The 26,227-nt window shown below is 37.2% G+C and overlaps 1 protein-coding gene across 2 annotated transcripts in view; it reads left to right on the plus strand.

Annotated features, from left to right (window-relative positions):
- Window positions 1–2,039: 2,039 nt before the first annotated feature.
- Window positions 2,040–26,227, plus strand: part of cachd1 (cache domain containing 1) — a 76,649-nt gene continuing 52,461 nt past the window's right edge. Inside the window, exon 1 of one of the 2 annotated variants that reach the window (XM_077198650.1) lies at window positions 2,040–2,520. In XM_077198650.1, the coding sequence (XP_077054765.1) occupies window positions 2,284–2,520 (237 nt within the window). In that variant the 5' untranslated portion in view covers window positions 2,040–2,283. The remainder of the gene's footprint in view (window positions 2,521–26,227) is intronic. The other variant, XM_077198649.1, reaches the window with a different exon arrangement.

A 26,227-nucleotide genomic window follows, 5' to 3' on the forward strand; every position in this document is an offset into this window, starting at 1 on the left:
TTTAATTTGACTCAACTGAAGGCCTTTTTAGTTTACAATTAAGGGGTTCTTAATTCAGGGCAATTAATCTCAGACTGGGGCGTATAAATCAGTAAATGCAAGGACATCAATGGGACGAGACAATTTAACACATGCAAACTATTTTACAGTGGTGGATTTCTTAAAATAGAATCATAATTACATTATATTTGGAATTATTCTTAAATGGTTGTATAAATCTTAATTTAATATAAATTTAAATATCAATGTGGTGACAACACCCTCCTCAAGTTCATCTTTTAATGTGTATATATTCTAATACACATGAGACAAAAGTTGGTGGTCACATTTGGTTACTTTTTAAGAAACATAAAGCTTCACATGTCACAATCATGCATCTTTCCATACATATACTGAGTATAATGAACATAAGCCTCATTAGACCAGAAACATGTCATTTAAGACTGAAATTCAACTATTTGCAATGTATATATAAGAATGAATTGGGAATCGCTTTACATAGCTGGCTGAGGTTGATATGTTACATTATCCGTTCTTTAAATTCCAGCTCAGTTTTCAGGTTTTCTAAGTAATGCCATGCTTATATAAAGCAAACTGTAAAGATATTGAACACAGTACATCATGCTCTCATTAATTTTCTCTTTCTCTCATTATAATTAATTAGAAAGAAATAATTAATTCTAGGGAAGACTCTTTTGGGCATAACTGCATACAGCGTTATTTTGAGAGAACCACAATAAGAAACCAGCTGGCTGCTTTCACCTAACAGAACCAAAGAATCTTCAGTCCAAAATGAATGTGTTTTGCCTTAAATAACTCTAAACCACAGGTCGGACCACGTTATTATGCATCTTAGCTTTAAATTCCATAAAAATATAGTGTTTCACAAGTCCTTTACACACAGAAAATCACCGAATGTACAAAACCATTCATTCCCTCGCACTTGGAGTTCACCTCACATTCTCAATATAGGCTCTCTCTTACCACACTGTTCAGATGACATATTTGCCATACTTATTGGAGGAGCCGGTGCTTTTCTGAGGTTGACATGCACATATCTTAGTAAAGACCCCAGAAACCACACTTTTTGCTATGCTCGTGTCCTGCCATAGCTGACATGCAAATATCAGGATGATACTTCTTGACTTTAACTAATTTTATGAAAACTGGATATAAACAGGACTTCAAGTTGCTATGTCGGTCTCAAAGACATTTAAAATAAATTGAATTTTAACTTGCTATAGTTTTACATGCACCAGAGTCAAATCTTAAACAGGGTTCAATGCCAATAATAATATTTATTTATTTGGATATATAATATTCTATTCAAGACTTGTCAATGGCAAATGTTGACATTATTTACAATGAATGTGAATGTTTATTGTGTTTATTAGGATATCTTGTGTATTATTTACAGCTTTGTGTTCGATGTTGATTTAATTTTATAGGTTTAGATTGAGAATGTATTTCAAATAGGCTAAATTATTCAGAATTATTTTACATAAATAAATTATGTGCTTTTCAGAAAAAAGAGTTTCTATTAATGTAAAAAAAGCCCCTGAAAAAAAAGATTAATGGTCCTCTTAATGATTCATCTCTGACACAATATAGCATGTCAGTCATTTATTTTAATTTGTTTAGCTATTGTTTTATTTAATTTTTTTGTTTATTGTATTTTTTTTTCAAGGTGTTTTTGATATCAGTTTAACCCCCAAATACAAATGTTATTACTTTTCTACAATCTTCTTTTATGACGTATCATAAAACAACCTTTCAAAGTGTATGTCTACTTTGTGATAAAACAGGGTTAAAGCCTCAATAACATCTGTGCTATTAATTTAAACTTGTTGCAGGACAGGATTTGTAAAAGTTTAAAGGCTAAATGGAAGGTTTTGAATGCTGAATATACTTCAATCTAGCAAAACAGGGGCCCCTGGGACCCCCGTCTCAACATTACAGGATTAAATCCAAATCCAGCTGCTCTGCAGAATCCATGACGGTGTTTGGATGGCGCGCCTCCTGCTTTTCACTCCTATTGTGATGCTCCGGCTCTCTCACACACATACACACACACACACGGCTCACACACTCACTTTACCCAGCGCCAACAGGCAAATAAACTAATGCTGCCCTCTTTACCTGCGTTTGACTTTTTAAAACTATGCCTTGTTGCAACTTAGTAACCCTGCTGGAGTTCGGAAAGTGGGAAAAGTGAAAAGAGAAAGTTGGGAAGTAATCGCTGAAGTTTTTCGCTATTCCCGTGCAGGAGCGCATCGAGCCATAATGGCGAGTCGTGCGCGGACAGGATCTCGATTCTCTCTCGCGGCGTGGAGCACACAATCCCGATCATACTGGAATAACCTGGAGCTTTCAAAGTGGAGCCTAGTCGCCCTGTGTGTGTTTGTTTGTGGTGGGTTTTGTGGTGCGGATAGTGAGTTTTCGATCCTGGAAGAGGCTCAAGTTTTGGCAGTGCAGATGAAGAAGCTGTCTACTCAGGAGCTGGGTGTTCTCACCATGCAGGTAATAAAACAACCTTTTAAAACTTCAGCTTGTGTCTTTTAATGCACGTTTGTACATGTATAATATGCATTCTTCTGAGAGTATGGCTTGGTCTAATTATCTTGAATAACATTGAAAGTGAGATAAAGTGCACGACACGTACTAATTTAGGATAGAATCCTGTAGCCTAACGTTACTGTCATACTATTGTGCATTTGATGCTTGTTTGCATGGTTTGATTGTTTATCAAATTTAAAGACGGCTCTTTTCAGAGTTATGGACATTTTAAAACACGTTGACCGACAGTCCTCCCAATCGCATGGTTATTGATTGTCTTTTCAATCATGCTTGTGTGCATTCATTCATTTAAAGGCTTTATATGATATGCAAAAACTCCATTTGAAAGATTAATTGTTTACTTTCTCCGAGTTTGTCCTCATCAGAAACATCTGCAGTAGCCCATTCATCTAGTCAATGTATAAACATTCTGCATTTTATAAATAAACAACGTGTAGCCTACATTTATTTCACTAACGTGTTATTAGGTTAGAAATATTTTTAGGTTTAAAAACTGGAGTTCAGTTTCCTTTACAACTATTTTTTTAAAATATGAATGCAGGGTGTTGTGTGCTTTATGTCCTTTTATAAGCAAATATCCTTTATTTAAAAATAAACTACAATGATTTGGCGCCACCAAAAATCAAAAATCAATTACGAAAACAATTAAACGTGTGTTTTCTCAACAAATGGCAAATTTGTTGTGGCGCTGTGTGTGATGTGTTGGTGTAAACGCGCGCACATTTCAGAGGGAGCGCGCACAGAGGTGGGCAGTAGGGGGTCAGACCCAAATGGCCTTTCATCTGTGGCATACTATACTGCTGTCCTAGCTCCTCCTTTCTTCTTTGTCACACTCAGATGTTAATTCTCTCTCTCTCTCTCTCTCTCTCTCTCTCTCTCTCTCTCTCTCTCTCTCTCTCTCTCTCTCTCTCTCTCTCTCTCTCTCTCTCTCTCTGGACTTATAGTTGGTTGTAAATCAAATTAATGAATTACTCATGCAGTCACATTTACAAATCGGCAACATCCACTGATTATCTGTTGTTGAAATCATTTTTTTTCTTATCTTGCATTTATTTAGTTAGTCATTTCCCGCAAACTATACTATCTGCTTCCAGTTTAAATATTCATGTGCCCATAAAAACATATCTGACCTCATCCATCTACAAACTCGGTTAGACCTACATCCTAGCTTTGATTCAAGAGCCACCTCATTGTTTTATGATGTATCTTTGTTAATGTATGAGATTCATTTTGTTTATGACAAATCAAAATGTCACTCTATTTAAGAAAATATATATGATTTTTGTCTCTAGGCATATTTATCTTACATGATTCACAATTAATGACCACTGTTTCATAAAATATATTTTAGATGTTGTTTAATAATATTATCTTAATGTCTTATGTTTTCTGTAATAATTTTCTCATAGCAAACAATCTTATTTAAGCTGTCATTTCCTAATGTATGATGGCTTGCTCACATAAATACTTGATACCACTTGTTAAGTGTACTACTGAGTGTTGTAAATTACATTTCAGCTTGTGTATATTTGCTTTTCTTATTTGCAGTATTTCTCCTCAGGCTGGTCTGAGCTCTCTGTTTGTCCATCAGACTGGTGGCTGGTTTAAGTTGAGGCTATTTGAACTGAGGCCTCCTAATTGACTAATGATGGTAATTCTGAATCGGTGTGTGTAAAAAGTAATAGAGACGGGTTCTACGTCCTGTCCTCCTACATCAATGAACATCGTCGGTATAAAAGCTAATTGCTTGATTGTCAGTGTGATAAGATTGTTGAGTAAAAATTGTGCTGGGGTCATTGGAAAATCCCAAAACGTTTAGGTGCACCTGGAATTTAAAGGGATAGTTCAACCCAAAATGTACTTTGTCATTTACTCACCCATTCCAAACATGTATGACTTTCTTTTCTCTGTGGAACACACAAATAACATTTTGACATTTTTGTTAATGCAATAAAAGTCAGTGTGATCCAAAACGATTTTGAACCCCCATTGACTTTCATTGTACATACATTTTCATTGTTCCACAGGAGAAAGTCAATCAAATATGTTTGGAACAAGATGAAAATTGCCATCGTTTCGTCACCCTTAATTTAATTTAAAGGACTGGCTTATATAATTAATTCCTGGCATCTTCATATCACACAGCGGTGTTTAGATCTCGATTTTTCCTCTACCGACTGTGGTCTGTAGGAAGGGATCAGTCTTTGTGCTGGATTCATCAATGGAAAACAGTCAGGGTTTGAAGGACATTTCATAGTCTCTGGGTGGGATGATCTCTGATGAAATAGCCCATTGAGACAGAGCCATTGCAAATGACCCATCCAGTTAACGACCATCCATCAGTTCATGGCCACCGGGGCCCCTTCAAAGAAGTCCAATCTGATGGGCTACCCCCTCCTCACTGCCTGACTGGTCAAACATCTACAAGTTCTTTAGCTAATTCAGTTACAGTGGATGAGTGTGTAACAGTAGGTTGTTCGTGAGGCCAAGGCTTTTCGGCCATGCTTAATTAACTCTGGAGCATTTGTTGTGTTGACTGTCCACTACTCTGTGACTGTGACCTTTGGAACTGCTCTCTGCTTAAGTGAACACACTCGTCTGGGGGGAACAGCCACTGGTCTTGATCAGAAGAACCCTGACCATGCCATTAGCTTCTGAGGATTGTGTAGAATTACCTAGTTTTCTTTGAATTTGGTTGAAGATTATTATGATGACTCAACGTTGACCCTTGCAAAATAGTACTCTGGCTTTACCATGGTCCAGTGGATTATCAGAATATTACTCAGGTAATTTGATGTGTCATGAAACTAATACTCATATACTATGGCATTTGCATGGTACTTTAAAGAATACCTTGGAATTATTGTATTATACGTCTGTTTTTGGTATATCTTCCAAAAACAAATAGAAGAAAAAAAAACATTGCCATAATACTTTTCTTGGTCATTTAGTTACAATGTTTCCTTATTGCTGACCTTATGTGGAAAGAAATTGGGGTCATAGACTAATTATCTGACAAATAAAAATGTATTTCTCATCAATTAGCCTATACCTGTTAAGAAATTAGTTGAATGCTATACCATTCAAAAGTTTGGGGTCGGTAAGACTTTTTCATGTTTTTGAAATAAGTCTCTTATGATCATGAATGCTGTGTTAAATTTATTCCAGAAAGACAGTAAAACATTAATTTTGTGAAATTTCAATTTAATATATATATTTGTATTTTAGTATATTTTAAAATGTAATTTATGTGATGGCAAAGCTAAAATTTTAGCTCATGCTGAATAGGTGCTCAAAAACATGTTTATACTATCAATGTTGAAAAGGTTGTGCAGCTTAATATTTTTGTGTGAACTGTGATATGTTTTCTTTTTTATAAATAGAAAGTTCAAAAGAACAGCATTTATTTCAAATAGTAATCTTTGTAAAATTAATATCTTTACTGTCACCTTCTGAATGTAATGCATTCTTGCTGAATAAAAGTATTGATAATGATTTCCATTACACGAGAGTAGATGTTAAAACTTCATGCATCTCATATTATATCTTATGGTTTTGATAACCATTTTTCACCATTTTGAAGGTAAGTTAACCAAAAAGTTACCAAAAACAATCATGTGGTGTAAAGTAAAAATAAATGTTTAATAGAATTTTCTTACTGCTTTAATGCATGCAAATGTACACATCATTTATTAATCATAAAATGTCATAAATATTCATAAATGTCATTCATTAAACTTTTGGGGAGTCACACCACATGACATTTTACAATCTTCTTTATGATATCAGGACAGTTGTAGAGTTATAGTGTATTGCTTGTGTGTTTAGGTCTTTGAGTTCACTGCTCACTCTCACACACAAAAATTCATAAGTCTAATGCCACTTTCACTTTAGTCCTAAAGTGTTTTGCGTTTCTGTAGCACTAGCAGTCGTTGAGTTAAAAGCGATTCCTGCCTTCCTCCTCCAGCTGTTTGATTCCAATTAATGCCGACTGCAGCAGCAGAGTCGCTCTTTCGGTTTCTCTGTACGCGTTGCCCTGTTTTCCCCCCATATCTTTTCTGCTTTATGTTTCACTCTATTGTCCCTGTCCTTTTGTCCCCTCACCGATTTTCAGTATCCTGTTGAAACCACTCCCAAACTCAAGTTAACAATTTAAAGGGAGCATTCCACGCCGTCCATCGCAGCAAAACATTTGTATGCTTTAATTAGGCTTTCGGTGAGGGGGGGGGGGGGAAAGGCCACCCCAGCAGTCCTTTCGCCGGGTATCACCATGGTAAAGTAAACCTCGGCGAAGCCATTGTGGCGTATTTTTCATTCACTCGAAACTTCACCAAGAGGGCTTCTCATTGCACGGCTAGGATGCGCCTGTTATTGAACGACCTAGTTAGAAAGTCTGCTGTGTGGAAGCTTTTGAGAGGAGGTCTTTCATTCACAATCTCCCAGAGGCAACCCCCCCCCCCCCCTTTCTCTTTGAGAAGAGCCTGCCTTCTGTAGTGCCTTTATTTACCAGGAGCTGTAATTAACCGGCCTTATTTAATCAGTTTGGGGTCTTTCTCTCACACACACGTAGTGAAGAATAGAAGCTTCATGGGAACTGGCCTTTGTGCAGCACTCAAAAGGTTCTTTCAGTAAGTTCCTACAGGATCGACCTGGGATGGCACATCGGGTCTTATCACAGAGTTTTCAATAGGGAGGTCCTCACACACCCTACCCTATCCCAAGGGGGATGGGGATGGGAGACCATGGGCCCCACTGCGCTCTCAGAAGTGTGTCTGTGTTGGTGTTTGTTGGATGTCTATGAGGGGTGGATTGGTGCTTGTTCTCTTCTCAACCTTTATGTTTTTTGGGACCGTGATCTCCTTCCCCCTCTCCTCTGATACGGCCTCACATTCACAGAGAGACGAGAAGGGCACTTACTGCTTTCACACCAGACTGGTTTTCATTTCTGCTTCTTTTCTTTTCAAACTGACGGCCCCCTCTCTCCAAGGTCCAGACCGTCCCGATAACCCTCTTGTTGTTGTTTGTCTTTTGAGTAAGCGGAGTAAAAGAAACTTATGGGATTGGAGAGTTGGTTGTCAATCAGATCTGCAGTGATATTTAACATTTGATTATTCACCTCACCTAGACCTAGAGGAAAAACTTAAAACACTGTTATATATGTCTTTGATATTTTGTATTTGTTTGTTCTATGCTTAAATTGCTTTGGTTCTTATTTTATTTTTGACTGTTCATTTTATTTTTGTCTTATGTTAAAGAAATGTTCAAGAATTGTGAAATTTCACTGATATTTAAAAATGTGGTGTCATCATAAGTGCATTTATTAGAATTAGGATTGCAAAAGGGCTGAACATTCCCGGTAAATTTCTAGAAACTTCTATGGCCAGTCAAATTTTTGGCAGGGCAAGTAAATCATGCAAATATCATTCACATATATGACAGTTCTTGCATATCTTGAGCTCAAAAGCATCCAGCTTTGGATTGAGGTGAGGGTGAATATTTTTGGGGGGATAACAGTTTTTTTTATTTATAATTATAATTTATATATAATTATAACTTTATATATTCCTTTATTGTGTAATTCATATTTAGTCAGTGTGTTTGAGTAAAAATTCTAAATCAATTCAAGTCCTGTCTGTCCATTCAGGCATGAGCAAATAGATTTTAATCAGACTTCAAACCACATTTTGATTGTATTTGTAAAAACAAAACAAAAAAACATTCAGATTTCAACTTCAACTAGACAAATTTTAGTCCGGCACAACACTTTTTTTTCTTTGCCTGTCTGAACAAAGCCTGTTTTAATGATGGGACTGTTTAGTTTTTTCTTTGAGAACCCATCAGTGTTTTAACTCTAAAAGATTATCTTCACTTTAAAAGCTGTTGATGTAATCTTGGAGTAGTTTTCTCTGGTCATTATTGATTGTTTAGGAATGTGCGTTTTTTTTCCCCAGTGTTTCCAGAGACTCATGTATTATGTATATAAGGAGCTTTTTTGATAGGGCATTGAAGTGTCTGAGACAGGAATGTTTTAGTGTGGGAGGAGTAGACGGGGGTCTGAACACAACAGCCCTGAAATGACACAGGGTGAGGACACTAACCAGCCAAACCCATTCACTGTGACTGAATGAATGAACTCCACTTCAATAATCCTGAACACTTTGATCCCATTCACACCTGCATGCTGTTAGCATCCATCTCTATCTTTTTTCTCTAAGCTGTTCACAATATTAAAATGCTCACCTAGCAAACACTCTGGGCATCGATTATTTTGCTTGGGTGAAGCGGCCCCATGCCAGAGTCTGTTTTATTAGTTCTAGGGAGCAACTATAAATGAAAATGTTCTATATATTGAGAACATTTGGCAAAACTTGTATTGTTCATCAAAGAGGAAGGAGCTCAGATAGAAGATGGATGCGTTTAGAGATTAGGGGAGGGAGGAGGAGAGCACCCACTGTGTTTGATCAGGGGTCACTCCCTGATTTAGAGATTAAAGAGGATCCATAAATACAGTAGTTTGCATCCCATCCAGACCCCTTCATCTGATAACCTTTGAGATAAGAGGGTAGATGTGAATTCCTCTTTGTGGCATTTGGGCCACATTTCCTTTTTATTCATGAGAGGCATAAGACAGTTAGACCTGTGTCTCCATTAGTATTTTTTTTTTACTTGTGGTTTTGCTTCATATGTGGACTGATTCTTAAATAAGAGCACACTAAGACACAACATGTTTTGTTTTATAAACATGTATTTTATTTCATTATTTAATTTTTATGATTGTTTATTGGTTTGTTTTTGTACGTTTTTCATTTTGATTGAATCAATATCTAAGTTTCATATTTATATTTTGATTCCTAAATTCACTTGTAGAATTTAAAATGTTTTTTTTGGATTTTTCTATTTTTAATATTTCATTATTTTAATTTCAGTATTTATCATTTTTTGCCCATAACGATAAATCAAAAATAATTATCGGTTTATTTGTATCAACTAGAATTTTAATATCTGAACATTCCTTGCTAAGTACTTGCTAAAATTAAAAATTCCTTGCTAAAATAAAGGCACAAAGTTGTGATAAGCTCTGATAAGTTCTGTATTCATCATCCAGCCATCAAAAAAAGTTGAATAAAATCTAGATAAATTAGCAGACCTTACTGACCAGTCACTGATTGACTAGTTATTTGTCCTTTTTGGTACTTTTGTTGTTAGTGTACAGGTAATTCTTATCTCATTTATTTCATTTTGAAGATTGGCATCCTCTCTTGCAACCCAGGAGGAAGCAGGAAATGACCTAAGATAGTGTCTGAACTTTGAATCTCTCTCTTGCAGTGTGTACTTTGAAAGATAAAAGAACCTTGACTCTGAGGCCACTAATTGGCCGACATAAAGGAGCGTTCTTGCTTTGAATGTGCGATAGGAAAAGGAGTAAAGCTGCTAGAGCAACAAGCAGCAGCTGTGTTTTGCTATGGCTGTCTCGAGCTGGGCTGTTGCTTGCCAAGGACAGCTATTTTATCTATTCCAGACCGACTGGTAACGCAACACCTGCGTTAGCACAGCAGATGAACTTGGGTGTTAGGCAAAGAGTACATTTCCCCTCAATGATATGTAAACATAAAAAGGAATCAAAAATAATTTTTATTGGCCACGACACCCAAGTTGCTGCTTAACGTTTGTTTGTGTGGACTTGTGCGTGGACTATTTACGAGCATTTCGAAAGTAAATTCTTCTGTTTATTGATTTATGTTCCCTAGAGACTTCATAGACATGTTGCAGTGTGGTCTCAGATAAACTGTCCTTGTCTTGTGATTGCTTAAGCAGTGGGGACCAATTTACTGCCTGTTTTACTAGGTGCCTGTGTCTGAGAGAAAGAAAAGAGCAAGCTTGTGGGAGAGAAAGAGAATATGTTTGTGCTCGATGTTTGCATGTGCACTTCTCAAATCGTGCCCGGTAGCGGTCCGCTTGGCACTCGTGATGGTGTGTGTGTGCTTGTGTGAACTGGTCCAGTGCCAGCATCTCTTTTACAGGAGTCTTGGGGACAGCTCTTTGGGTCTCTGGTGTCTGCTGAAAGGAAGACTGTGTGTAATGAACAGTTCGGAGCAGAGCATGGTGGGAATTCAGGTGTCTGATGGAGGCACTTATAGTAATGTGCAGTGGGCTCTGCATGCACGTTCACTTTGTTGAAAGGTTTTATGTGGGGTTATTTAGAGTTTATTTTCTATTTGTAATACTGTGGTACTGTGCAAGCGGTTTTCCAGATACACTCACTACAATTCAAAGGAATGGGGTCAGTGTTTTTTGTTTGTTTTTTTTACGGGGGAAATAAATTAGATTTAAAGACTTTTAGACTTTAAATTTAGACTTTCAAATAAATGCTGTTCTTTAAAACTTTGTTGACTTTTTTAAAAAAATGTATCAAATTTATTACAAATATATTTAGCAGCCCTTAAGCAACTCTTTTGATAACATTAATTGTAATAAGAAACATTAGTTAAAAAACCAAATCAGCAAATTAGAATTTTTTTCTGAAGGATCATGTGACATTGAAGACTGGAGTAATGACTGCTGAAAATTCTGCTTTACCATTACAGGAATAAATTACATTTTATTTAAAACAGAAAACAGTGTATCAAATTATATTTAATTTATCACTATTGTCTGATATTAGATTTTTTATTGTTTTTGCCTATTTCATCATCTAGCACTAACTTTGGTATAGCAATTTGGTATTAACACTCTCCTAGTGTTAATGTACTGAGAAATAATTTGTTACGCAATAATCATATGAAATGGGAATTAAGCCTGAGCAAAATGAATTGTGAGTTTAACTTTGATGCTTCAAAAAGTTCATAAAGTCATCTTAAAGAGATTTGTCTTTATGATTTTTCTTTTTGAAGCATCATAGTTTTGGTGAATGGAGTTTCAATGGAGGAATCTCTCGGTTTCATTAAACATATCTTCGTTTTGTGTTTCAAAGATGAATGGAAGTCTTGGTACAACATGAGGGTGAGTAAATGATGAAAGAATTTTCATTTTTGGGTGGACTGTTTCTTTAAATTCATAACTGACTTTGAAGACCAGCCAAGTGGGTTCTTGAGTGTTAGGTCTGTTGGTTTTATTTGTCATTTGCTTTGCTAGTGCTGTTAAATAACTACTGTAGACATCTAGACCCAGATTGAAAATAGATGATTGTTTTTTGAATGGGTGATGTTATTGATGAATTATGTCCTTGCTTTATAGCTGAAAGAGCCAAAAAAATGGAAAAATGTGATACTTGGGTGTTAATCGCATTTTTGACGTGATCGCCAGCATTCATACATCTGCAAACACTAACAGCATAATTATTTGATTCAGCATGATATCTCCTTTTGTTTACTTTTGCTACAAGACTGTAGATTTCAACCTGATAATGTCTCTGTGGTTCAAATCTGTTAATGTCAGTGTTATCTCTTGATTTACTTGTTTCAATGAGTGAGTTAACTACACCGCAAACCGGAATCAGACCTTCAGCTGTTTTTGAGTGAGGATTTGGCAAATCTTTCATCTGATTTTCATCTCTGTTTGGGTTCCTCAAAGAGGATTAGGTGAGTTTGTTTGTTTGCAATGTCTTCACTTCATAAACCATTATGGATGGTGCCAAAACCAAGTGCCGTATTCCTGTGTTTAGTTGGATTTGTGAAAAGGAGGGAAGGTTGGCTTTTTTTTTTTTTACTATTTGAATTAACCCTGGCAGCTTTCTCGGTGGAAATGTCATCATTTAGAGAGCAGTTGCAAAGGAATGTAAGCAATGATTTGACAGCAAATATATCTTTAGTTGCCTAGGGTGTTTACTGTCTTTTACTGCAAGACTTTGTGGATCATGTTTTTCTATAGTTTAGTGTGAGTTTACCAGCTTGTGCACAAATGCATATTTGCGCATGGAAATATTTGTCCATGAGTACCCAGATCTTTGATCAGCCAAACTTTAACCTTGCAATGGTGTCACATTGTATAATCTGGCAGAAACCGCATCGATGAAGTTTCCAGACTGGTGATTCAAATGCATTTCTGTCTCGTTCTTAACGCTTGTCGTTATTTTTCCTCACCCATTTCCCATGAACATGTGCATGTAAACCTGACTGAAACCTAAGGTATTATACAAATAATTGACAGCAAATGAGGTACAGTTTTTCCCTCAAGTTGTTTTTCTAGTTATGTTTGTAGCCAAATGTTTCGCCACGTTGAGCTTAAAGCGCTTTCTCATAGTCAGTGTGCAAATATTCACACACATCCCAAGTTTTAAGCTTATCAAGCAGGTTTGAGAGATGTTTTAAAACATATAATCTGAATATAAATTGCATGCCTAGACAGTAGGGGTGGGGGAAAAAATCGATTCTTAGATGCATCGTGATGCGGACGTGGACGATTCTGAATCGATTCACAAATGTCAAAAATCGATTTTCAACAAAAAATTTTTTTTTTTTTTTAGATATGTAGCCTATTTATAATGACGTAATATTGACGGAACGCAAAAGACGGAACTCTGCAGCGCGGAAGTGCAGTGCCCGGACCGTCTGTCTGTGGCGTGCGCACATAACAGAGACGCGATGGCTGAGCGCGAAATCCAAACACCCTCCTCGTTAAAAGCTGACGTGTGGAAATATTTTGGCTTCTATGAAGTTGAAGGGGGAAAGGAGCTGGACAAGAGCTACACTAGTTGTAAGCTTTGTAGAATAAAACTAAAATATTTCGGCAACACGACAAATATGAGAAGCCATATGACACGTTTCCACCCAGAGGAGGAAAAACACTCTGCTGTACCAGAGCCGTTTCTCTCTATGGCTCTGGGCTGTACCGGTGTTCAGACGATTTCTGCTGCCTTGTCGAAAAATGCTACCCAAACGCGAATCGATCATAGATAATGTTGATTCATTCTCTATTGTTTCCATAATGGTGTAAATCTCACAATATTATAACATCGTTATTTCATTTTAATCAGGGTAAGTGTATGGGGAGCATATTTGGATATTTTAAATGAACTAGCAATTATCATATTTGATATAACAAGTAAAAATTATAATATTATATGAAATAAAATTATAATAAAATTCGAAGTTAAGAGTACAGTATAATGTACTGTTTTTATTTTTAAAACGCTGTGAAAAGTAAAAATTATCATCAAATATTCATCTTTGACCTGTCAAAGTTTCCTACAAGTCTCCACAGCAAGGATGCATAGATTTATGGGCGTGGTAAGCAGAAGAAAAATGAGTCTCCACATGCACCAGTAAATAGCACATCTCGATGGGTAGCATGAATCGTCAGAACACCTGTTGTTGTTATATTATTAATTTACTACAAGTATGCTGCTAGGTCAGGCACACTTTATTTTCCTGTTGGTTCTTTTGCAATGTTAATAAAATATATTGTACGTTAATTCTTTATGGGTCATTACTTTGTACTTTTAAAGCAAAGTATTTATATTCACACATACACACACACACACACACAAAAGATTCAGATAATCGATAATCGCTTTTGAATCGAATCGCAGGCCTCTGAATCGTAATCGAATCGAATCGTGAGGTGCCTAGAGATTCCCACCCCTACTAGACAGACATCCTAACTGCACATATCATACTTAAATTGTATACATTATTTAATTCTGAAGTACAACACATATGTAATCCTTAATAATTTAATGGTTTTTATAGTTTATTCCGCTTGCACATATTATTACTTGTTGGAATGGATAGGATGGTACACGGATTTATTTTAAATACTTAAAGGACAAGTTCGGTATTTTACACTTGAAGCCTTGTTTTAAGATCGTTCCTGATGAAATAGAACGGTTAAGATTGGAATTTAGACAAATGCTGCTGTCCCGAGAATTTTCGGTTTCTGTATTAGCACACCCCCACCTCGACAATGGTTTCATAGGGACACTGGAACAATCATTCATAAAACGCATTAAACTTTAGTTTACAAAGACGTGAAACTCACCGAGTGGTCTGGGGTGTTCACTGATATGCTCACACAAAAATCGCTGCAAAAGATACTTTCCAACAAGTTTTATCGTAGTTTTTGTCCAACTCCATTGACTTGTATTAGATGTTCTGTGAGGTAACGGTATTACTACGCCGCTGGAAACGGAAATGGGGTTGTTTGTATTCTTTCTGTAGTCTTCCAGCCGCAGTATCGTAGGCTAAGCTATCCAAACATTGGCAAAGGTGCATTATCGCCACCAACTGGGCTGGAGTGTCTATTATTCAAGCTCTAAACGGAAGAATGTCCGGTTTTGAGGCATTTGGAAATATAGGTCCACAGTTTTACAACGAATGGTAAACACCTGTTGGAGACATAGACTGTGAAAAAATATGGACGTAGTGTCCATGACGTCACCCGTAGGTTTCTGAAGAGCGTTTTTGAAGCCTAAGGTGGGCGGAGTCACTCGTCGCCATCTTGGAAGCGTGTCACAGTGCGTCACTCCCGGATAAACGAAAATGGGCAAAAAGGCGGGACGGGGTGGAGTTGATGTGACTGGATGCTGAAACTACGCCCGCCTAGCTCAACGTGATCGAGTTTGCTCCGGCTAAGCTATGTGCTACTGGCCTCGCGCTAAAGTGACAGCTGACTTGAAGAATTAGACCTAAAGCCAATAGTTAAAGTTCATGTTTTTGCCCTTTGAAATACTATAATAGTTAAAATACATAACTAACCGTGAGACTATGTGTATTGTGATGCATTATTATTCTCATGCAGTAACTTACAATATTTGCTCTGAGCGTGTGTGTGAGTGTGACAGTGATTCATGCGCATACATGTCAGTCAGCGCGGCATCGCACGTCAAGTTCGTAGGGAGCTTTATTCAGTCCATTTTCAATTCTGATAGATATTACCAAAGAAGTTCAAGTAATGCACTAGAAATCCACGCTCATTTAAGGGACGAAAAGAAAGCACTGACACCTGCAGGATTTCATCTGACGGTACTTTTTATTGAACACTAAAAAGTTCAATAAGCATACTATAGTCTATCTGCTCCGTAAGATTAATGGCACTGCAGAACGAGTGTGGCCTCTAGATCTTAGACGTTTTTAAATCTGAACTCCAAAAAGCAACGATATTGTCAGACATCCATGAGTGCATGTTCACAGAGGAAAGCAACTGAAGAACAGCGCTGGTTGTTCTCTCGATACTCGACAACAACGGAATCCAACGGCGTGGGCGAAGGTATAAGGGCGGCGTGTAATAAACTGTATGAAATAATCCCAAAAAAAGTACAAAACACGGCAGAGATGACAAGTTCAGCAGCTGGAATCAGCTGAGGTGACTGATGGCTAACAGAGAGCAGACAAACGGCTAGTAACAGCAGCGGTAATCCACCTGTCACTCAAGTGGCAACGCCCTTGATTATGCAACATTTTAAGGCTTAATGTAATTTAAACGGATGAGTTCTAAAAAAAATCCACCCCCTCACAGTTGTCATGAAGGGCAAAATTAGCTGTATAGACCAAAACAACTTAGGACACCAGGCTGTAAACATATTTTTTTCTGCGGTAAAGTTGGGCATTTTAACATGGGGGAGATACAGATTTGACTCACTTTTGCTGCCAGCCTCAAGCGGCCAGGCGATGAATTGCAGTTTAATTCACTTCCGTGTTGGTTTCAAGAGAGAGACAGGGAGGTTGCCGCTTGGTTGGAAAGCATCTTTTGCAGCAATTTTTGTGTGAGCATATCAGTGAACACCCCAGACCACTCGGTGAGTTTCACGTAAACTAAAGTTTAATGTGTTTTATGAATGATTCTTCCAGTGCCCCTATGAAACCATTGTCGAGGTGGGGGTGTGCTAATACAGAAACCGAAAATTCTCGGGACAGCAGCATTTGTCCAAATTTCAATCTTAACCGTTCTATTTCATGAGAAACTATCTCAAAACAGGGCTTTAAGTGTAAAATACCGAACTTGTCCTTTAAACGCATCAGGATGGATTAGTGTTTGCACTGCAAATACAGTGTGGTCACATTTTCGACTACCTGAGAATGTTGTTTAAGTGATTGTATCACAAACATGTTATACCCCATTCCTACCTACATTTAGTTCACTTCTGACCCAATCCCCCAAAATAAATGTTAATACCAAGAATAAATAGTGTCTTTGAAGGCAATGTTTGTAGCGTAGTGTGTAATAGACTTAAGACGCCGATAAACTTCAAGTGAAGTCGAAGAACCAACTGATGTGGACATGTGGCATCATTTTGAACAAAATCAGGCCAAAACTATGTTTGATTGGAGTCCCCCACTACTAGGTAGGTGAATGTCAATTCCATATACGCATGTGATTCGAGTATTAACTGCTAAGTTTAACCATCATAGAGTGAAAGTTTATCATCTGGACGTGTTTTGTTTTGCTAATTTACACATTCAAACAATTTTAAATGTGAAAGAAGAGGCGCAGATCATGACTCTCACGCTTTTATTCTGTGCGCACAGCCTCACATATGAAGGTAATATGATGCCACAAAGAATCGCATGCGCAGGGTAAGATTTTTGTAAGTGTACATACGATTGCATGCGTAAATAAAATTTGCATGTGCAAGAGAAGATTTGTAAAGGATCACATTTCAAGTGTAAGAATTTTTTTTGCAGCATTTTATTGTTATTCATAAGTGTAATGCATGTATTGTGAAACTGCAGCTTCATGCTGAGAGATTCAAGGAATAACAGTAAAATGCTGCAAATATTTTTTTCTTACACTTGAAAGGCGATTTACACCTTTACAAATCTTCTCTTGCACATGCAAATTGTATTTACGCTTGGAATCTTATGTACACTTTCACAAATCATACCCTGTGCATGCGATTCTTTATGGCATCATATTACCTTCATACTGACACACCCCAACCATGCGCATGCAGAGCGAGAAAGGTGCGTTTCAGACAGTGCTCGAACACCGAATTGATTCCTCTTTCGTGTTTACTTCGCTTGAACGAATACATACACAAAATTGTCAAAATACCCGTCTCGGCAAGTATTCTCTCGGCTATGTCATAAGTAAACAGTTGAGAAAGAAACTGGATGTGTCTCAGTATATTTGGTCTGTGCATTCGGTCTTAAAGCGACAGCAGCATAATATTCTTCTTGTTGTCTGTGTCATTATTGTTAACAAAATAAAAAAAAATCATCATCTACCATGTTCGAGAGAAAAGAAGATAGTGAAGAGAACAGTCAGGAGGAAAGTGATGACGACAGCTTGTAGAATAAGTGTACCGCATAAAGCAGGATCTCCAGGTGCTCCCTTGAGAACCAGACCAAAAAAGTTATGTGCACTCCTATATATGAATTAACGTGACATGACTTTACTAAAATGCCAAATTGCAGAGCTCATGCAAACATATCCACACTGCTATGATCAGATTCTTATTCTTTATTTAAAAAAATGCTTGCTCTTTTCTCAAATTGTTGTGTGATTATTTTGATATTGAGAGGAAAGCACAAAGCACATATTCATCTAAACGCCACTCTCAGCAGTGTGGTTTGTTGCATGATTTTCGCTAACAGTATACTACTACTCACATATTTCAAACGTCCTTTTACCCCTAACCGAAGAACAAAAAAGAATTTTGCAGTCAACATATCGTGGTCTTTGTATAGGCCGTTGGGTATCCGAGGCCCCTCTCCCTCACTGATGCTGTCTGTAACCAAGCCCCTGTGTCCATCTGAGCGTGTTCACCACGCACCATGAGTTCACATCCGGCAGACAGCCAACAGAGCCTTTGTCCACTGGACTGAAGCGAGCAGCAGGATCCTGCTCTGTCTTACTGATCCGAGAATAACCAGAGATAAGCAGTGATCCCACACTGGAATGATTCTCCCTGATCATTGGAATGTGCTTCCTCTTGTAGACCTTGTGTTAGGAGTTTTATGGGGTCAGAATTAAAGATTTGTGAGGTTCTAGTCCATGTGTTTTAGCTTTAAGGTCATCTGAATGCTTGCGTAGTAGTTGTCACAATTATCGTTTAGCAAATATACACATTTAAGTTTTCTTTCAGGAAAACAGACCTAAACACTCACTCATCCTAGACTATGCTGTTTTTTTCCACCTCAGTGATGAAGTACAGAGCTGTATATCCATAATATACATTTAGAGGTCCCCAAGGTTTGGTCTGTTCTTTAGAACTTGAAGTTTACAACGCAGAGCACATGTGTACAATTCTAGGTAGTTTAGGTCAGTGTTCCTGGGAAAGGTGGTGCATTCTTAAGCGACAGCCCCTCAAAAGTGACTCTGGGTTATCAGGATAGAGGAAAGACAAATGACTCTGGGTCATCAGGATAGAGGAAAGACAAATGTTTATTGTCAAACAGTATATGCCAGGGACAAGAGATCACAGCATAGCATTACGGAAATAGCAGGGGGAAAAAATCAATGTGCTCTTTTGTGTACTTGCTGACAAGTGCCTTAAACTGAGTATTTGAGTAAGTAAACTGAGAAAGAATAAGTTCCAAACCTGGCGAACTTTGACAACCTTAGCGACCATTGGACATCAAATATAAAAACATAATTTTGTTTCCCAACTGACTGATTAAAATCCGTGCACCCTGACTCTTTGACGTTGAGTTGTAGACAATCTAATTCGACCATACGATATTTTCAGGAGTGCTTTCCAGTTTTGTGTGCAACTTAAATTTGGTCACTGAACAGACTGGTGAATATGTTGACTGAGACTAGCTGTTTTCATTTTTGTTTACCATATTTGATGTATGTGCCTTGATCAATGTTATATGTTGTTACAAGCCTATTAAATCTGTTCATAAAAATAAGTGTTTGTGTCTTTTCAGAAGACTTTTTGAAGCTTCAATGTTTTGGTGAAATAGACTTTCAGTGGAGGGACAGAAATCTCTCAGGTTTCATTAAAAATGTAATAATTTGTGTTTTAAAGGTAAACTGGTTTGGAACGACATAAACTATTTTGTTACTGATGTTAAAAAGTGAGGACAAAATCCCAGCCAAAGTTAATTTACTATGTGTAGGTTCAACAATCTACTTCTCTGCTTCTTGAATTATAATTAGCTTTGCTTCTTGCATGTCGATAGTCTTTCCACCGAAACTTTGCTTCAGGTGTTAAAGAAGGTGAATCAGAGAGTGAATCAAAATGGCTTTTCCAAGAATCTTAACACTAATGTCCTAAAACTAATATTTTTATGTATCCAACTAAAGACTTCTAAGTCATTTTTGTTCAGAGGAACAAGCTCGAGAGCATGCAGTATGTAGATGTAGACATGACCTCACATTTTAATATAATGTAAAACCAGAGAGAGAGAGAGGACCACCCTTGATCTGCTGTACATGTTCTCGTTCAGTTTGGCTGTCCCAAGTGATGTGGTTGAATTAATGCAATCAAAGCAATGAGAATTACGTTTTCTGAATAAAAAGCAGATCGCTGGTTTATAAGGAGAGGTCTGTTTGCTTAAGCTTGACGGTGCTGAAATGTTGGCTTTCACAAGCCTACAGACACCATTTGATTGCCTTGTTCCCATAAACTCAAACTGACTCTATGGGATGTTTGATCTGGATTTTGTATTTTATGTGGAAAAAGAGATTTGTCCTTCAGTCCAGGCAGAAATCCTGTCTTCTACCATGCTGTTTGTCTAGTCAGTTTTTGCTCTCCAGTCCTCGAGGTTTTCTCACCTCACTTGCTTCATATTTAGCCGTTCACAGTTCAAAAGCTTCAGATGAAGAACATTACAAGGGTGTAATTATGACTACAGGTGCCAGATCTGTTGGTGTGTGTCTGACTGTGTTGGCAGTGTTAAATGGAGAATAGGCACAGAGGGCAGCTAAGCCCGACGTTGCCCAGACCATCTGTGGGCGTTGTGGGTTGAGGTGGTTGGAAAGTTGGAAAGTTACACCACCGTGAGTGCCAGGGTAGCCAGCGCACCTTCCAGGACTTGCAACATAAGCCGCATGTTGCATGATAATTGAAAACACAGCACAAAATTCCTTGTAGCTGCAATTTGATCGCACCTGTGTGTGATAAAAAAAAAGAAAAAGAAAACCACTTGATCCCAAGATGGAGAATGTGTATGGATGTGTAGTAGGTCTGCATTCATTTATGGATTAAATCTTCTGAAAGACTTCATATGGGAGGTTTTTTTTTGTTTCAGGTTTGCTACCAAGAAACTCTTAACTATTTTAGTACTTTGATGTATTACTTTGATCCACCAATAAAGCAGTTTTATAAGTTGTCAAATGGTATTTCTATTTAACAAGGCACAGGTTTGAAGTCCTGAAGTTTGACTTTCATCTTCAGTGGTTTGGAAACGTTGCATTGCACAAGCCAAAAGTTTGGGCATACCATTTAGGGATTTTAGACAGGGAAAACAACACCATTGCTGTTTATTATTATATATTAAATAAATTATTTGTTTTATAGTTTGGGAATGATGATCAGTCTTTAATGCCAATAATCCTAAATACTTTGTCTGGTTGGTAGACTTTTAAACAATTTTAGCTTTTAAACAATATCGTGGTATTACTTCATGTTATAAATGAGAAAGTATTATAGACTAATTGTTTGCCTTTCTGTTACTTATAATATAAAAGCAAACAATTAACTTTTTCGTATACCGTTTACTTGCTGTCTAATAACGTATTAGATATGACTGTTAAACAGACCGTATGAAGACGGAGATAGTGAGCACTATGTGATCAGGCGCTGGCGTTCTCAGCGCCGCCTGTCAAAATAAGTCTATCGTGCTGTCAAAATAAAAGTCCCACTTCTAACACATCGGCCAATCAGAAAAACTTATCAGCCAATGCCGATATATCAGCCGTGGCGATATTCGGTCAACCACTAGGTATGTTGTTATGTTATGATTAGGGCTGGGACAGTTACCGCATTACCGCGGTCACGTGACTCCAACCGCGGGTCTGAGCTTGTCACCGTCATCAACGCAAAAAAAAAAAAAACCTTGGCCTGCACATGTGTGCACGTTGTGTCTAATGACATGGATTCATTGATTCTAATGACATGGATTATGTCTAATGATATTGTGGCTTACATGGATTCAAGGTTTTCTAAACAAAACTTATCAAAAGATGGAGCAAATCCGACCTTTCGCGAGTTGAGTAGCGCAATGTTCCATGACACATAATAACATTCCATTCGTATTAGAGATGCGCGGATAGGCTATTATTATTTAATCCGCAACCGCATCACAAAACTTATCATCTGTCCGCCATCCACCCGCACCAACGGTTTTTGATCAATTTTCGAAACCGCATCCGCGGCGCTGACTGTTTTAAGGTCTATGAGCAATGCGAGACACTGCTGTCGCGAGGCTAGAAAGCTCTTGGCTGTTCTAGAAAGAACACTGATCCAATGCAGCAAAGATATTTAAAGGCTAAAGTCCCTAGTATATTGGCTATATTGTATCCCCAGAATATCAGCAGTGAACTCCGTCTCCGATCGACGCCCAGGGATAAATATGAATAAGTAAATAGCCTATAATGCACATCGGCAAACCTGACCTTACCTGACTAGGCTACTGTAGACTAAAATGTTATCATTTCGTTTTGAATTTTGTTTAAAAGTAGACATTTAGGCCCAGCCTACGCCGAGTTTCGGTTCATTTATGAGACGAGCTCCAGTTCACGCGCAAGAGATCGCACCTGCGCTTCCACATCCTCCTGATTATATGTCTGCTATTTGCTTCTTATTTCTTAATTCCAGGCAATTAGTTAATGAAACAGTGATTAAAATTAAGGTACAATTTATACAAAATGAAATTTAATTTAAAGAAAGGCTTTCTACAAAACAAAACTTAATAAAGTATTCAAAATCGTGTCTTACCCATCTTATGATCCTATCTTACTCATGCTGTTCACTCTTCATATAATCGACATAGGTTAAATAAAAGGCTGGCAAAATAAAATAAAATTTAAAGCGGTTTACCGCGGGAAAATCTTACTTTTCAACCGCGGTTAGAAAAAATCCATACCGCCCCAGCCCTAGTTATGATGTATTTATTTATACTTTTTAAAGGGTTAGTTCACCTAAAAATAAAGATTCTGTCATTACAAATAAAGTAGGCTGTCAATGGAGGGACATAAATCTCTCAGATTTCATTAAAACAAATCTTCATTTGTGTTCTGAAGATGAACGAAAGTCTTACATGTTTGGAACGGCATGAGGTTGATTAATTAATGACATAATTTTCATTTTTGGGTGAACTATCCCTTTAATGGAAACTCCATCTGAATAGAATGTGGATGATCTGGTTCTAGGTAGGTGCAAGTCTAGCAGGAAATGAAGCGGTGTCTCCATCGTCCATCATAGATGGATGAGCTCCGGGAATGTCAGACAGGGATGTGGACTCCAAGACCTCTTTTTTCCCACAATCTTTTCTCCCTCTTTCTCCCCCCTTTTATGCTTTTTCAGCGAGTTGTGAATTATGCTGCAGCTTTTGAAGCTCAGACTTCACCACTGACAAACAGACATCGCTCATCTCCTAAAATGTAACACCTCACTAGAGAAAAGATTACAGACTCTGAGTCTCTCTCATGTTTACCTCCACAGCCTTTAAAGCAAAAGTGTCTGCTGCCCTATTTTTAGTTAGAAGAGTCTTAAAATCTTCTCTGGATGTTGCCATGGTGCTGATAAGAACATTAACTACATTTAAAACCTCAAAGTGATAGAGACTTTCATATTTCTTTTCTACATGTGGCAAAGTGGATGAAATTTGTCGCTTCTTGAATCACTACTGAATGTTGCACAGCGCACAAGACTTCATTTGTTTTGATGTTGTTTTTCACTTAAACAATTAAGTTCTCAGCTAGTTTGATGTGGCATACAGTTTTAAAACCTTCTTTTCATAAAAAACAATACTAAACAATAAGCATTTTTATGCTGTAGTTTAAATGTATACTTTCCCTGCCAATATTTCCTCTGACCCCACCACATAGTTTATATTTTTCCATTCATTTTTTTGTACATTTTTCAAGTTTGAGCAATTTATAGGTTTTTAATATGCAACAATAGCTGGAATTTGTTTAGCTATAATGATAGCTATAAATTCATAAACACATTTGATGGAAAACTGTGTTATAGAGTTATTTGTTTATCATTTTCAAACCATTTTCACTGATGCCTCTACAAAATCTCATTTGTTAGCCAGCTAAATTACCTTAATTACTTTTCATCATATTTTACAACAGCAAATGTTTAGGTTTTGAAAGTCAATAATGTTATCAAAAAATATATGACAACACAGCATTTTTTATTTATTTTTATTTAACTTACGACTTAAATTTTTTTTACTAAACATTCCTTTTTTTGCTGCACATATTGGCTATTGTAAGCCTGCAGCAATGGCTATGCGTAGAAATTCAAGGTAATAAAACACTCGGCCTCTCAACTGTTGTCATTGTTATTTGGGCCCCCTTCACATGTGGAAACCATTATATCCTGTCTGCTGGACTAAAAAAAATAAAAAAAACAGGGCTGCCGCGAGTTGGAGATCTGCGAGAGAATCCGCTCCGTGACCTGGTCTCTCAACGGGCCCCTTAGTGTTTTCACAAAGAGGTTTTGTTATTGTAGGACCCCAGGCTCTGTCGGCCCCTCAACCGACACTCCGTCTCTCTCTCTGTGGAACACAAGTTCAACCCAAAGCAGATCAAGAGCACGCAGGCGTAAGGGTGTGTTATCTCTGTAGGTGATTTATCTACACGTTGTAAGTTGAGTGAAGCTCGACGTATATCCCCGTTTTTATTGTATATTGATGCTGGATGTGTTAAGAGTTTGTTTTATATTAACACCACCACACTTTTTTTCCCTTAAGACATCATCCCAGACAGTCATCAGACTTACTCAGGCTGAACTGTTCATGGTCCAATACCTTGAAACTGTATCAGGGCAATGTTTTGTCTGTGCTAGTAATGCGTAACTGTGGAAACCGAAGTCATTTTTTGCTCCAGCCTTGCAGAGTGTCATTACTTCATTTCTGATGGTTAGATAAGTTTGAGATGTTTTGGTATTAAAAAAACATTAAAACAACTTATGCTCCATTAACCTGATAATTATGTGAGATTATAAATGTAGTCCACCCTTATATGCTCGCATGTGGAACTCATTTTACACTCGTTCTCTTCTCGTCCACCCAACCCCCTCACAAACACACACACTTCAGTATGTTCACTGCTAATGTGAAACATGTCAGCCGCACTTCAGCATCTGCTAAAAACCTCTTTTCAAAGCAAGATTACAGACTGAAAAAATGTATGCAAAAAAAAAAAAAAAACTAGATATCACATTTTTGACATAACATTGTGCCTTTAAGCTAGACTTGCTTTTTGGCTGTTTGTTGTATGAACTATTTGTTGCTAATGAACTGAAATGGAAATAGATTTTTTTGGTCTTGTTTTAATGTATCATTTGAATAGGTACTGACGAAAAAGGGCATCTAATAAATGCCAGATTCGTTATACAGTAAATTCAATCTTATGACTGGATTCTGCATTTCCATCGCGGAAATCCTAGGGCCCTGATTTTAAATCAGTCAAACTGTCCGTTTCGATTTAATAATTCATAATGCTAAACCTATAATTAAAAAAAAAATCTCAATTATTTAATTGGTGAAAATCCAATTACAACAATGCCAGTTTGGCTGAAATGAGATTGTTCCTTTTATTGAATCTACATAACTACATAAATACATAGCAACTACATAAATATTAGTATAAATATTGAATATCTTTTGAAGGATGTAATCTTGATTTTTATTAATATTGCTCAAACCTAGATGTTACTGAATGATATACTTTAACCATGGTATTTACAGTATCATGTCCAACAAACAATAATAATACCCTGGTACTGTTCATTAGTGATGAATAACGTCTGAAATACTATAAAGGTTTCGTTTATTCATTTGTCATTCAATGTCACTGGTTTTTAACCTCAAATTTGAAAAACTAATCCAAAAAAATCGTATAATTCGAGTCTACTAACAACTATCAGGAACAAATCAAATAAGTTTTAATCAATTATTCTAAAAATAACAAATCAGTATTATAACTTTTCAGAACTATTAGTCTATACGAAAAATGAGGAAGGACATTGAAAAGGTCTAATGATATTTACAAGCACTACTATCTGAAGAAATGACACATCAGTTTAACACAGAAAGAATAAAGGCATAGTTACTTTATTGTCCAATCTTCTAGGAATTTTCGGTCTACATTATTGTCTTCTGTGTATCAGAATAATTCCTTGTGTCATCTCGTTCATGATCAGACGTACCGCTGTATCAGTGTCTTATTTGCACATACATATTTCATTTGAAGAAGACATGATGATGTGTGCATACATGGTGCTGATTCATGTTTGGAGCACTAATGTAGACCTATATAATATATAATGTCCGTAATAACTTGAAACATATGTTCTCCGGTCTGCAAATGAACTGTGATCCGCATTGCGAGTGTTAAACTTATCGCTCCGTTCCATGCAGAAACGGTGCCCAGTGTTATTACAAATTTTGATAGTCAATCCCCAGCTCTGACCGCATTGTTTGGAAAATGCAAACAACACTTTTGTGTATAGAGAAATCATACACTTACGTGTATGAAGGACAACAATGCAAAGCTGAACAGGTAGAGGTGAACGAACAACGCTGAAACA

This window comes from Siphateles boraxobius, unplaced genomic scaffold, assembly GCF_051911475.1.
Source record: "Siphateles boraxobius isolate OS27281-9 unplaced genomic scaffold, OSU_SipBor_1 41, whole genome shotgun sequence".
NCBI classification, from domain to species: domain Eukaryota; kingdom Metazoa; phylum Chordata; class Actinopteri; order Cypriniformes; family Leuciscidae; genus Siphateles; species Siphateles boraxobius.